The 15,963-nt window shown below is 35.4% G+C and overlaps 1 protein-coding gene across 4 annotated transcripts in view; it reads right to left on the bottom strand.

Moving 5' to 3' along the window:
• ADGRB3 (adhesion G protein-coupled receptor B3) overlaps nt 1–15,963 on the bottom strand; it is a 711,244-nt gene that overhangs the window by 49,088 nt on the left and 646,193 nt on the right. For 3 of the 4 annotated variants that reach the window (XM_078055165.1, XM_078055166.1, XM_078055164.1), the window contains 5 exons: nt 14,092–14,161; nt 11,507–11,573; nt 8,953–9,038; nt 2,716–2,814; nt 2,220–2,391 (listed from right to left, as the gene is read on the bottom strand). In XM_078055165.1, the coding sequence (XP_077911291.1) occupies nt 2,220–2,391; nt 2,716–2,814; nt 8,953–9,038; nt 11,507–11,573; nt 14,092–14,161 (494 nt within the window). The remainder of the gene's footprint in view (nt 1–2,219; nt 2,392–2,715; nt 2,815–8,952; nt 9,039–11,506; nt 11,574–14,091; nt 14,162–15,963) is intronic. The other variant, XM_078055167.1, reaches the window with a different exon arrangement.

Genomic DNA, 15,963 nt, shown 5'->3' on the forward strand with positions numbered 1-15,963 from the left:
GCGATATGCAGTTAGAAGGTCAAAAAGAGTTCCTCTGAACCCGGTGAGGCCTTCTTATGATGTGGTCCTTGAGATTTGCAAAAGCCTTTTAAACAAGGTTCTCTTGGTCTTTCAGTAAAAACTTCCTTTGAGAAATTCTGAAAGAGACTTGCCCTATAACTGACATCTGCTCTGTGTACTTACAGCAGTGTATTAAGGTCAATGCAAAAATAATGGATATGTGGTTTTTCATTTCAGTTCTGGAATGAGAGTGATGACACTCTGTTATTAATTTATCAGCTATAAAACTATTCAATTTGAACTAATCATTGAAAATGCAATGGGCCAATATTCATATTTTTACTCCCTATTAAAACAGAAAACATATACTTACAGATATTTTAGCAGAAGCATTTATTATATGATTTAATTACCCTTAAATCATGTTTTTGACAGTTACCAGTCCAATTAGCAAGTATGGAAAAGTTCTGATGGAAATAAATTTTTGTGCCAAATATTTTTCTTCATGTAAGCAACAAAAATTTGATAATAAGCCACCAAAATATCTGTCACTTTAAAACCTGAATATTTTTAACATAGCCTAGGGCTATCTCCAAAGCTTATTTCTGAAGAAAAAGAGAGGCTTATTTAGAGATAGGATACTTTTCTCCTCTTTAACACCTACACTGTTGATATCTTCTGAAAATTGCATAAATATATTATGTATCTTGCTTAAAACCCGCAACTGTTCATCCTTAATTGTCAATCAAAAATGCATCATGTGTCTATTTGCTTAGAACAATTTTGTTAGATAATGCAGAAGACCACAAGATAGCTATAGTTAGAGAATAACGTAGCCCTAAATTATTCAATTTCCCTTTAACTTTTACCTAATTTTGGTCTACAAAGAATTGAATACTTGCAAGATTTTTAATGCTGATATTCTAGGTAGACATTTGTGATGAGGGAATTAAAAGGCTTGGCAACTATAAGCTGAATGAGATTTTTAGATAATGAAATATTGCCTCCTTTGCAATGTGAAGTCACTCTTCTTTTCATCATATAATGTTCTTAGAATACACATGTGGGTTTATTGCTGACATCTGTACCTTACTGAAGTAGCTCAGAAATATTGTTCTTCCTATCTGGTAAATCAGGTAAAAACCTTTGGTTACCTTCACGTATCACTGTAAAAACTGTGTGGTGTGCAGTCATATGCCCATGAGTCTTTCTGCAATGTGCACATCATGATAAAGTTCTCAAACAAGCTGGATAATGCGAAATGACAGCGTAGACTATTTCTTCAAAATTACTAGCATGGCACTGTGTCATTGTGTTTTAGTCGCCACTGTCCCCAGAGCAAACACGAAAATGACTCATAAACCTTGTAAACACTGTGTCAGTGCTTGCAAGCACTCAGCATAATTTTTGCACTGCTTGGAAAACAGTATTTTCTTGCTAAACAACTCACGTCTGACGTCTATCACTGCTCAGTGGGTTTGGTGCAGGTTAGTGTCTCAGCTCATGAAGGAGGACTTGTTTTCCTCACTGCTGACAATAAACCTCAACCGTGACCTGGAGAAATGCTGTGATTATAGATCTATATAGTTCCTGGGGACAATTACTGCCTTCCGTGTTCCATTGTGTACATTTTTTTTTTTTATTTTCTAAGTATAAACATCCATCTCAAAATCATTCACCTTTAGCAACCTTAATTTAGTATAGAGACACAAGAACCACTGAGCAATCTTCAACATTTTCTATCTAAAATGAAATTAGTTAAGTATGAAGGAATGGGGATATGCTGTGTGCAGAAGCAGGAATTTGGGAATGGGTTTAAGAGATATCATTGTATTATGTTTATGAACTATGCCTCTTAAAAAATATGCCACCCCGCACCCTTATCCACCAGTGTCTCTAACAGACTTCTCTCCACCTATGACCTCTCTTGACTCTACTCTCCCTGGTGCCTGGGACCCTCCCCCCCCCACCCCCCCACCCCCCGCCGGGAAGCATCTTCTCTTGCACAGTCCCATCTGTTTTAACTGTCACCTTCAGGGTCCAAAGAGCCCTCTTGAACTTTGCCTTAAAGCTTCCCCTTTAGCTTTGACTTTCCAATGATTGTCTTTAGAGGAGATGATTTTAATCTGAAGATATTAAAATAAAAGATCCTATTTGTTAACAAGGAAAATATGCATCTAACCATCATCCCTCTCTGCCAGAGGAATTCTCTTTCTTACCTCTCTCCGAAGAATGCAGTGGACCATGACTATCACAAAACCTTGCAATGAATCAAACACGGCAAAAAGTATTTGGAACAATATGGAGCGTTTGTCTGTCATGGCTAGAACTGCAGACATCCACGTCAGAGCCAGAAGGGGCAACACCACGCAGGAACTCCAAAGAGACGCCCTGTTGAGAGAGAGAGAGAGCGCTGTGACGGAGCCGCGCGTCATGCCCCAGGCAGTAACTAAGCCCCCGTTCAACAAAGCATTCTTGGATGTGGCACCAAGACCGTTCACTTGGAAACCATAAAGCAGATAACATTGGATAGTTTTTATTTATTTTTTTATAGCCAATCCCACACTAGTTATAAAGGCAGTTGCCAATTATAAATAGTTAAGTATGCTCTTAGCTCCAGTAGTAGCAAACATGATTTTTTTTTTCCACAATAGCATTTTCTCACATGCACTGTAAAAGATTTGTCACGAGAAGATGTAAATGATTGGGACTAACATGGCGTTACTGGCGGTGGTGGCCGACAAAGCTGTTGTCGAAACTACTCCACACTTGGCACATTTGAGCGTCAAACCGCTATGAGGCTCACTCATCTGACTGCAAACAAACAGAACACCCACAAAAAGAACAAAATATTGAATTGTCACCAAAAAAAAAACACGTTGCTGCTGCAAGTTAGCTTTTAAATACGATTTCATGCAGAAAAGTTTATTTATCAAAGATGAACGCTCTAGGTTGTTTTAAAGATGCAATTACACTACACATTATTTTTGTAACATTTACCTTTTAATACGATGGGCCTTTGTTGCATGCAAAAGCATATTTCCATCAATTACATCATAAATGGCCCGGTGTCTACAGTTCAAAATTATCCAGTACACTGAGTTAAACATAAGCATGTGCTTGTGTAGACATACAGTGAAAACCCTTTATTCAGACCCCTGATTATCAAACACATCAGGACTCCTAGCTTCAAAGATTTTCATTGTCATTTGCAGAAGGCACATGATATTAGTTAAAACCTTCTGAAACGTAAACATGTATATCAGAAGTCCAGTATAAGAAGATATATATTTTAGGTGTTTAATCATTTGTGGGAGATGTAGACTTTAGCTCAACAGATTCATATTTTGAAATTTCTCACAGCATCAATGTATTATCCACATTTTAGGATGATCTGAATATAGGGGCTGATGAAATTTGATGAAATATTAGTTTATAATAAAAGGGGTGATAGCTTAATGCTTTAATAAAACACATTTAACATTAAGTTCAAAATATTCTTTCTGAACATTTTTTCATAAACTCCAATCCAACAGCATTTACATGGTCTATTCTAGTCTGTAGGATTTTGCAGGTAAATTTAGATTCAAGTAACTCAGATTTAACCTACTATATCACAGAAGCAAAGTCATGCTACACAGAAAAACTTTGTACACCCTTTACATTAGAAAAGAGTCCCTTGAAAATGACTGGTTTATTAGAACATAATGCTCTCATGAAAAACCAAAAAGAAATTACTTGAATCAAAGTTCAAAACATCTTGAAATAATTTTCTGTGGCATACTTCTCTTGTCCATTCTCTTGTGGTGCTAATGTCTAAAATACATGTTTTCCCAATAGGCTTTTTCAAAATAATATTTAGTGGACAGGTATGTAATAAAAGTGGCAGGACAGAGAAAAATCACAAGATGATCATAATTCAGAACGTCTGGTTTCTTCTAAAGAAGTGCACTCATTTGTGAATAGTGCTTGGATGAAATAATAAATCTGAAAGCTATTAAGCAGATTGATTGACCAGTAGACCCCAGGAGAAAAATCAAAGCTTTTAGAGTTCGATGTGGGGGTGGGGGATACTAAATCATTCATTTTACTGATTCAACCCAGGACCTGTGTCCTAGCACATGAGACCAAACTTTTCACAATAACAAGTAAGCAACGGTCTATCCAGTTGGATCATGAGTGCCTCAATGGACATGCCAGTGTGTCTGAAACTACTCTCAAAGGAGTGCCTATTTACAGCAGTGTTCTCCACAGTGGCTGTGTATCAGATATATATACCCAACCCCAAAGACTCCAATTCAGTGGGGCTTAGGCATCTGTGCCCCCCCTTTTTAAGATATTTATTTATTTATTTGGAAGGAAGGGTAGGGGCAAAGGGGGAGGGGGAGGGTAAGAGAATCTCAAGCAGACTCCACTGGAGCCCACCGCGGGGCTCAATCTTCAGACCCTGAGATCATGACCTGGGCTGAAACCAAGAATCTGGTGCTTAACCGACTGAGCCACCTAGCTGCCCCGGGGCATCTGTGTTTTTTAAAGCCCCAGAGATTATTCTGAGGAAAAGCAGGAATGCACACAACTGCCCTAACTATATATTTGAGTATCTTCAATTTTGTTAAGCTCCATCAGATTAATATTTAAAAGGCATGACTGATCTATTGTTTCCTTTATCTGAGAAGGTACGCTATTTGGTATTTGCGCTTTGAACACAAATGTGGCTATCTTTCTTAATTTAAGGACACTGTCTCTACGCTCTAAAACAAGATTGAAAAGCCAAAGATGACTAAAAATTAATTTTAGTTTAGTACACAATATAAACAAGTATTTTAGCCCTAAGAAAAACGAATTTGATCTAGGTATGGGCTTTCCTGAAAATAAATATTAAGCCAGTATCTGAAATGCTTCTTTCTCTTTGAGATTGATTTGTGATTGACTGAAAGGCCTATACATACTTCCCTTAGTCAGAACTAACTGTTGAAAACTATGCTTGATGTTAACTAGTTGGACACTTTTGGAATTCTATTATTAGATGCATATGGAGCAGAGGAAAGATAGGTTACCTAGGGAGATAGGATATTCTCCCCTAGTTTGTATGAATGCTACAGAAATTAATATAGTATGAAGAACACACAGTCTAAGTGCTAAACAGGGTTGCTGCAATGGGAAATAAAATTTAGTTCTTTGTTACAGGGGAAATTATATATATATAAAATAAAAAGTGCTAAGTTAAAAAAAATTGAATTTCCCATAAGTTCAAATGTTACCATATCTACCAGGGCGCCAGGTTATTCTGTCTACTCCTGCAGGGTCTTGGAGTCTACAAGCTTCCCTTCCCAATTTTCTTTTTCTTTTGCTTAGAAAAAAAAAAAAAAATTATCTGATTGGTTCATTATTGATACTATGTAAAATCCCCTGAAAAGAAAATACTCCCTTTCCCTTTGGAAAAAATCTCACGATATTTGTATAAGACCCTGGTAGTTTCCTTAACTTCAGGTAGATGAGATAAAGCAATTTAAAATAGTAGATAAGAAAGTTCCATTGTAAAAAAAGAGGAAAAAAAATGAAATATCCTGCTTGAGATATTTGTTAACAAGGAAAATATTCATATTTGAATAAACATGCCATTTTATCTTTTCATTCTTTCCAATTATTTTGCATAAGATATGTTAATGGCAATCAATCCCTCTTTGGTAAATATATGTCATGTATTAGAAAAACTTAATATAATTTGGGTATTAAAAACTTGTCAAGCTATTGTGTATTTCTTAAATACTCATTTACTCATTCTTTTATAAATATTTATTGAACATAAACTATTGCTTGGCAGTTTCTAATAATTAATTATAAAAAGGAGGAAACAGGAACAATAAAATGGGAATAGGAACATACTGGTTCTAAATAATAAATATTTCAAAAAACACTTGATATCTACATATTTCCAACGTGAAATGGTCAATATTTATAATTAGGAACATCAATTGTTAATTAGCTTCTTGCTCAGTGTTTCTTTAGTTAATTCTGATTATTTGTTGTTCACTGAAATCTTTATGACTGTCCTCACTGATTCTCCGCGAACTAAAATTAGCTTCAGATACTTCTTCTTCTACAAAATTTCCTTCAATCACACTTGGAAATAGCAAATTTCAATCCATACACACTTAGGCAAAAACTGCATTTTATATTATAGAAAAAAGTTCTTAAAACCTAGAATCATTAACTTGTTGATAATTCTTTTCCACTTTGAACAGTAACCAGCATTCTGCTTTTATAACACATATTAAAAACATTTCTATTTCTCCAACGGAGGCCTCTGAACTAGAAAAACACAGACTCAGTTTTGCCAGTAAAACAGATGTAACTTCTAATAATATTTTCATAAATAGATATTTTAAAATTAATATGTAGATTAAAGTGGATAATTTCTAAATTCATAATATGACAATTTTGTCATTCTCTTAAACGTATGTTATCTTTTACAAAGAGCTATGTAAATCAAACCAGATCTTACATTTAAAATGATTAAATGAGAAAAAAATACTGACTGTAAATTTAATACATCCTTAGCATTATACTCATTCTGATGATCCCATCTCTCTCTCTTTTTTTTTTTTTTTGACCTTAACGTCATGAATGGCAGAATCACAGATGCTTGACTGATAGAAGTCAGGGTCATTTGAAAACAATCTATTTTCTTTATTTAATGCATCCTAACAATAGCCACCATTTGTTGAATGAGTGTTTGCTATTTGCTATTCTAATGAATCCTCTGTACACATTATATTTCATACACTCTATTATGAGGCAAAAATCATTATCCCCATTTTACAGGTGAGAAGACTGAACTCCAGAATAACTACATAACATGCCCAAAGACACACATAGCCAGTAAATTGCAGAGCTAGATATTGAGTATGGCTTTGTTCAAAAATATTTTTTACTTCAAGGCTTTATCCTAACCAATAAACCTCCACCCCTCCAATTAAAAAAAGATGTGTATGTGTATGTGTGTGTAGGTGTGTGTGTGTAGGTGTGTGTATGTGTGTGTGTGTACGTGCGTGTGTGTGTATACACACAGACACACGAGTTTATGTCACTAGTGGCAGAACCGAGGTTCTATACCCTGTATTCAGTATGATCGATTTATTCTTACATGATTAATCTGGACAGAAATACTGAAGCTGTTGTTCCAATTCCAACCATACACGGCAGACTAACAAGAATAAGAATGTGAAAGCTTCAAGTTCAAATGGTATAGAAAGCTCAGTGTCTGTGCAAGTTCAAGTTTACCTAGTTAAAGATGCTATGAAGACTCACCTAAAGTGAAAAAAAGTCTCTAGGTGGGAAGTGATGCCCCCCTTTTTTCCAATGATGTTCTGATTACACCACTGCAGTTCTAAAGCTTGATATGAATGATACCAAATTTTTATATTCAAAGCATTTTACTCGTCTTTGACTAGGGGGAACAATACCTAGATTACCTTACCATATAAATCATTACATAGATTACAGAAACATAAAGGACTTAAAATTCTCACTGGTCAGTGATCAAATACTGTGACTATTAAATAGTAACATAAGTTATTAAAGAAATAGCAATGGTAGGTAAGTTTTGAATGAAAGTACAGTCAAAGAGAAAGGATAAAGCTATAAAGTTTTCATAAGAAAAGATACAAAGGGAAATTCAAAAGCATTAATATTTCACTCAAATTTCTACAAATTTATATGATGAGGTGAGCATGTAACCTTACAGTAAAAGCTGCTATCAACCTGCTTATGAAATGTTATTAGTCATTAAATGTGGTGATATCATAATGACAGTAAAATTAAAAGAGATGCTTTTCTAAATTTTATAAGTGGTTCAAATGTGCAAGTGAAAATTATGAATAAGTCTTCCTAGCAAGTTATAGTCAAAACATCATAAAGAATGAAAATATATGACAAGAATGGTGTTTCATAAGTGATTATTTCATGTGAAGAAATTTTCTGAAATACACGATTAATCAAAGAAAATGCAGTGTTTTTGCCCTAGTAGAGCTTGCTGGTCTTGATTCAGTGGTGTCACACACCGACACGTTCAGCCTACTATCCTGTCCTTTGTGACCCAAACTAGGGGGCCTTGCTCACCGAAGAATAAGTATTTTTATACTGATTCAAAGGGGCACAGGCACCCAATGTTTAAAGCAGCATTGTCAACAAGAACCAAATTATGGAAAGAGCCCAAATGTCCATCAACCGATGAATGGATAAAGAAGATACACACACACATATGCACACACAGTTACAAAAAAGAATGCACTCTTGCCATTTGCAATGACATGGATGGAGCTAGAGTGCAAACTAAGTCAGTCAGAAAGACAAATACTAATTCACTCATATGTGGAATTTAAGAAACAAAACAAATGGACACAGGGAAAGGAAGGAAAAAAAAAGAGAGAGAGAGAGAGGGGCAAACCCTAAGAGACTCCTAACTATTGAGAACAAACTGAGGGTTGCTGGAGGGGAGGTGGGTGGGGGATGGGCTAACTGGGTGATGGGCATTAAGGAGGGCACTTGTGATGAGCATTGAGTGTTATATGTTAAATGATGAATCATTAAATTCTACTCCTGAAACCAATATTACACTGTATGTTAACTAACTAGAATTTAAACAAAAACTTGAAAAAAAATAACAAGTATTTTAAGTCCAGCCTTAACATTTAATCTTCTTATTTTACAAACAGGCAATATGCACAAACAAATCCAGACTTTCTTAATGGTCTTTCAAATTATTTTTAGATATTGGTCGCATTACTTAAGAACAGCACATTGAAAACTTGAATGGCAGAATCTACCAGACACGCTGGTTCATCAGGAACAAAATTCAAGGCACAGTTAAAATGCAGTCAATGATGATCTGGAATTGGAGTATGGGATTCACTGGTAAAGAACCTTCAAAATCCACCAATTGCAGCTTACCCGGCTCTGTGTTTGAGCTTTTTATCTAGGATCCCATCTCTGGAAACAAGTTTATTAAATACCAAAATGCCAATCACCATGTTGACCTGTCAAACAGAAACAAAGGTTGACCTTTCAATGATATTGGAGGGAATCAGGTCCCCTTTTCTCCTGAAAACCCTCTTTTATTAATAACCATTTCTGAATTCTGAACTCACAATAGTGATATAAAGCACCTATCAAATATTTTATAAGTGCACAATGAAACAGAACAATTTAACAGTGGTGTGTTAAAGTTTTAAAGTACAGTAAGTACATTTAATTTCCATGCTTTGCAGTTAACACTGAGGAAATTACCATTTAATTGTCTAACTTGTAAACGGTGCCATACTATACCAATCTGGCATTCTAAGTCACCCCTGACTAAAATCAATTGCCAAATGAGTTTTACCCTAGGAGAGTCAAAAGATTTTCAGTCTCACAGTGTGAGACTAGGTTGCACCCAGGCAGGCAAAGGTGTTAAGGATTTGTCATTGTCCCCAGCAATGAGAATAGAATGCCTACATTCCTCAGGTGGTGTGGCTATTTCTCCTGTGGGTGGAGCACATTTTGATGTACCATGCTTTTCTAGAAAAGGGAAAGCCTATTCAACTCACCAGAATCCCTTAAGAGATGGACACTAACACCAGTTCTTATAATGTGCTCTACTGAACACTTCTCAGCATTTTCTAAGACTCTCTTACTCTCACTTAAAAGGTCTTTTGCATAATACATCTGAAATGAAATCACACATATTTTTCTTTCTCAAGTAAAATTGTAAAAAGCTGTAGAGATAGCTGTGGTCTATTTGTAGCAGCTTATTATGATGAGCACCCACAGTTCTCTAACCTACCAGCACTTCCTGATAAAGGAATCCAGTCCAACGCTGAAACAAGATAATCAAGGAAAAATATTTTCGTCTTTTTGCCTTCCTGCCCCTTACCCTCCATGATCAACAGAATCTCAGTGCATCCCCCAATGCAAATGGTGAATCCTTTACATCGAAACTAGCAGTTCACAAAAATCTGTTTTAAATTAAACAGGATGACTAGTTTAAAAAAAAAAAAAAAAAAGGAAAGAAAATTCCATTTCCCCAGCACATTGGCCAGATAAAGTATAAAGCTGAAATCTGTTTAACTACCAGTGTAAGGAAGATCCAAAGCAACTGTTAGGTAGGGACTTAGGAGTTGTCACTCTTCATAGCTTCCCTGGCAAGATACCATTTGATCAAAAGAAAGACTTACTCATCTTCACATTTCTCTATAATTATATGAACTAAGAGAAAAAAGTTTATTTCGTGGATTCTATTAATCTACAATTTAATCATGAGGGAATCTATCACTACTCCAAAGACCATACTTTGGTTTTTCAATTACACACATACTCTTTGTTTCTCCATTTTAGGGTTATATGTATATTAACTTAGTAGCTTAGGGAAATAATTCAATTGATTAAAAAAGATTTCAATGCAGCAGACAAAAATGTGTCTAATTGGTTTCAATTTCCCTATGCTTTTCTCTAACACTTATGCCTAGATTTTTTCTTGTGAATCATGCACAGTTTCTGCTCCCTGTTATAGTTTAGAGGGAGAGCAAACTTTAAAGAAAGAAAATGTTATACAGAGTTATTAAGAAAGATACAGCTAGCTTCTAATTTACTGAATGAATTGTTCAAGAAACCAAAGGGTAATTTTCCAATTAGAACTCTAATTGCACAGCAATGTGGATCTTTGTACTAATTCAGACCATTTCCCCCCTTACATTTTAAGATTTATTAGACCAGAAAGATTTGTAATTAATAATATCAGAGTGAGAGAAAGAAAGGAAAATTGGCAGAAAATTTTCATGTTCCCATGATTCCAAAAAGAAACATTTTAAATCCTTATGCATAAAATATGGCAGGGGCTCTCAACTGGGGGTGATTTTTGTCCACAGGGAATATTGGGAAATGTCTGGAGACATTTTTGATTTTTACCGACTTGACGTTCCTACCGGTCTAGTAGGTAGAGCCCAAGGATGCTGCTAAACATCCTAAAATATAGAGGACAGCCCCACGACAAAGAAATATCTTGTCCAAAATGTCTGTGGCACTGAGGCTGAGAAACTCTGACATTTGGACATGTATTTTCTTGATATTTGCTAGCAGGCAGCAGTTATCAAGATTAAGAGATCTTAACAACGATGTAGATCATACAGAATAGTATAAGGTGATATAATAAAGGGTCAAATTCTGTACATTAACAAGGAAGAATTTGTTGAAACTTACTCGAACTTCTTCACAAATGTGAAATTACTGTAAGAGAAATCCCACACTCCCACGTTTAATAGTCTTCAGTCTTCAAAATAAGAATATTTTAGAGTAATAAGGGTCTAAATAGCAGTTGATATTCAAATTTAAGTAATAACTGATAATTAAGTAATAATACATTGAACTTTAAAATTTCTACACAACAAATACAAAACCGTCACTCTAACTGAAGCAAAGTAGTCTTTCTCGGCTAAGAAAACAAACAAAAGTAGTTGATTTTGATGTTTACCAGGACAACAGCGGCTGCAGGTCCAACAAAAGCGTAGAGCAGTCCTCCTTCAAGAGAGAGCCAGCAGCTAAAAATAACATCAGATAAAAACTAACAAAAATTAGTGATAAGTGTTAAACCACTGAAGTATGATATAAATTACTTGAATTATGTACGTACTTAGTGTTCGAATTTTGGCACATTTCAAAGGCTTGTAATTAAACAAAAAGGCATTAGGAGATGTGGAAAAAACTAAAATTAGAGCATTTCATGTGTGAGAAATACTATATACCTTTCACAGAAAAGAAACTTTTAATATAAGGCCTTACTTTCAGGCAGTTAAAACATTTTAGACAAATTACTCTTGCAGTGAGATTTTTATATTGACTTTCAGTACAAAGGTGACTATTACATAATTTTGTAAAATGCTGCTTTATATCCATTATGAAAATTTTCAAATACTCTTTTAAGCAAGAACAGCATGCTTTTAGAGTCTTGCATATGTCATTTACGGGTTCTTCCTTGAGGCCACTGAGATATTGGGAGAAATTGGTTTAAAAGCCATCATTGCAGGGAATGGATAATCTATATTTTGTACACTTTTTTTTCTTTCTGATTTTACTTTTGCCCCAGACTACTAAGCCAATTCACTAAAGATAAGCTTTTCAATAAAAATAAGTGCAGCTGTGTTTATTTCAATTACTCAATTCACCAAGAGATGCAGGTTTACATTGCTAGAGAGATGGTAGAGACCTGGTAACCCATTTGAGTAAGAACGTTTGTTTTCTCACAGTAGAGGGCCATGAAGAAGACATGGGGCTTGACCCTGGAAGCTTCGTAAGGTGGCCCATCTGCGTGTGCAGAGTCCAGGAGAGTCAATATAAGGAAAATACCAGGAAATGTTTTATCTCTGCTGATGCAATGAATCATGCCCGCTATTTCATGCACCTGTTTTTGACATTTGACCCTGTCAATATTACTTTAAGTCCACAGAATCAACATGCTGCCTCCAAAATTAACCACCATTAACAATAACTGTTCTATATCTGTTCTAAGAATACACTTTTCTATATTGGTTGTGGTGGTGGTTATCTGACTTAGGCATTTGTTAAAGCCAACAGAACTATACACTGAACAGGGTGAATGTTACTCTGCATAAATTATATCTTAATTAAAAATTTTAACCTAGTAACCTTACCCATACATACATGCCAATACATGTATCAATTTATACATAACACAAATGTGTCTGTATATGTGTATTCAAAGTCTGATTTTACTTATTTCTCCTTGCCATAGGAATGGACACAGAAAATTCTACTTTCCCACTTCGGGGTTGATAATTTAGTATCTATTTTTTAAATAAAATAACTAGAGAAAAAGCCTTTAGTCTGACGCAACACTGTAGTCGGTATCCCTTAGACTGCCACTACATTTCTACTACATTTTTGTGCAAGGTAATCTTCAAACTGATACATTCATTACTCATTATATTGTATTCTGTCTTAATCACAAACTCCTTGAAAGTTGGAACCGTATCATCCATAATCCTATCTCTTTCTACATCCCCAATACAGTGCCTTTCAAATACTGGGTTTTACCAAAAGAGTCATACTGTTGTAAAAAGTAATGGCTTAAAGGTAATAGCACTGTAGTAAGCACTACTCTACAACAGAGATGATTGGGGAGTTTTGCCTGTTTGTGTGTTCACATAATATAGATTGCAGAAGAAAAACAAGTGTTCTAATGACACGAGTTCTGTAAATTCTTTGGAAATTTCTTTTGGATGGGCAGGTGACATGATGTGTCTTGGCACAACCTCCATTTGGATGAACCCACCAGAAGGTCTAATTAGTGGTAATTCCTATCTCAAACCTGAAGACGAACCAAAAATCTCACTTTAAAAATCTATGCTTCTAATAAGATGTGCACATCTCTTTCTCCATTTCTCAACTGCCTCCTCAGCTTGAAAGAGCAGATGAAGTAAAATATGAAAGTGTATTGTTTTACATTTTAAATGTTAAACATAAAGCTTACTTATAAAATCTCTCACAGAATTTATCAGTATTACAGCTGTGATTAGGATGGGCTGATACCATACCCTATTTCTTCCCTCTAATTTCTCCCATAGCCTAGGCATTTTCTAACGTGTATTCTACTGATTCTCCTGATCTGCAAGTTTTAGTATTACCTTAACATGGCAACAAAACTTGAACTAACATGACACAACTTGGTTGATACCAATACATATTATCATTAGTGAAATCAGAAGCTCAGAGCAGAATCATATTCTAAAAGGTAAACACCAAGGTTTATTCAGTTCTAAAAAAATGTATTTGAGATTAAACACACAAAGTAAATATTGAAACATTTTGAAATGCACTGGTCTTATGAGGCAATGGGAAACTGAAACAAGGATTCTGCACAGGGCTTCGGCATTTACTTCCTAACCTCTGTGCCTTTAAGCTCCCTTACATCATTCCACACTAATATGATTTCTACCATAGTTAATGACTCAGGGACAAAATGCAAGCCATCAGCAGTGCCAACCAAGATTAATGAAGCATAGATGATGATTTATGATTTATCACTGTGGATGGACTTACTAGTGGTCAGTGCCATATCCTTTCGTCCTCGTGAAGCCTACTGATGTAGCCACTACTAATGCTGGTAGACCTGCAAGAGAAGCATTGTCACACTTCACATTCAGCCGTAACCACTGTGCACTCTGGCTCAAGAAAAGCTAGGACAGAGTCAAAATGCTTACATCGAAGGAACTACCATTGCATTAATTCTTTCAATAAAGTATGTTTCCATTACAAAATTTCTTTCAAGTACAAAAACATGAGAGCGACAGCTGGTCTTTTAACTCAGTGCACTTCTCTAATGTTGCTAGGTTACCACCACATTTGACATGGGTTTAAAGGAAACTAATAACAGAGATTTAGTATATCTTTTAAGTTATTTTTTCCCTAGGGGTTTACACTGTTATAAAGGAAATTTGTAGTTATAAAATCAGAAAGGCAAAAAATGGATATTCTGCTCTGATGGAATATCACAGAAGTGGGACATTCAGTTGGCCCCATATTGATCCACATCCAGTTGTACTTAGAAAAAAAATAAATTTTATCACATAATTCATTCTTTATGATTTACTTATAATAACAAGAATGTAGGATCAAGGTTAAGGGCCCTAAGAAATTAATTTTGGGGCCTCCTGATTATCCTCCTTTTAACAATCCTGAACGAAATTCAGAAAATATATGACAGTTTCTCTTCATGGACTTCTAGGTAGGCATCTCTCCACACATTCAACATTCCCTCTTAGCATTCAATTGCCTGCATACCTGTGCCAATATCGACCTAACATCTTTTAGTTTATATTTATAGGAATCACACTCTACTTATTCAAGTTCAGTGGAACATCCCTGTGTTTTGGTGAACAGAGCTCAGTCTAATCTATGCTGTTTAGTTCTTTTTTTTTTTAATTTTGATCATGACTTCTTTTCAGGAAGATGATGTTTGCCTTTCCAGGTAGAAAAATCCATCATCTAATCACCTCCTTGAGTCCCCTCCACCAATCTTCTTTCTTCCTATCATTTCCCCTCCTTCCCGCTATTCTCTTCTGTCTTTTCAAGTGACATCACATTCCTTCATGAAGTTTTAAAACTATGAGAAGCATCTTAGAGGGACACATCATATTTTTAAACAGATATGCGTCTCCCCCCACCCTGTATACACACGCGTGTGTGTGTGTGTATGTGTGTGTGTGTGTGTGTGTGTGTGTGTGTATAGAGAGAGAGTTGACTTTTTGATTGACTAGACCAAGTCATTAGAAAAAATTCTCTCCTGGGTCATAGTTAAAGCATTAATAATCTTCATTCGGTACAATTTAGATAATTTTTTTCTAAATTTATTATGTTGCACTTTGCTATAATGAAATTCATATGACACTAATCCACCAACTCAGACTTCCTGATAGTCTAGCACCATCGGCTTAGCTTTTTTGCTTCCCGAGTGGTTTAATATTATCTGTAAACTTGGAGACCAGCTGTGAGCCCTCTCCTCAAGATCTTTGGTAATGGTGTTATTAAATAGCTAGTTACCAATCCAGAAAATTGCCATTCTTTACACTTAGTTCGGGAAGCCACTTACCTGGATTCTATATTTCTTGGATCTATGGCACTAATTCATGAAAAAAGTGTTCCCTGATTCAATACCAGTCTATCCTTAGAAGGTCTTTGACATGAAATCCAGACAAAAGTTTTATGAAAGTGTAAGTAGAATACATTCTCCAATTTCTTCTTAATGGCTTTCCCATTGGCCTGCGCAAAGAGCCCTAATATATTAATCACACATGACAGAACCTTGCTGAAACCTGATGGATAATCTTTAAGTGATCTGGATCCTACTTTTTCCAGTATGAATTATTCTTTTATTGTAATAAGTCCACTTACTTGTAATTTTTCAGACTCCAT

Source organism: Halichoerus grypus, chromosome 9 (assembly GCF_964656455.1).
Source record: "Halichoerus grypus chromosome 9, mHalGry1.hap1.1, whole genome shotgun sequence".
Classification (NCBI taxonomy): Eukaryota; Metazoa; Chordata; class Mammalia; order Carnivora; family Phocidae; genus Halichoerus; species Halichoerus grypus.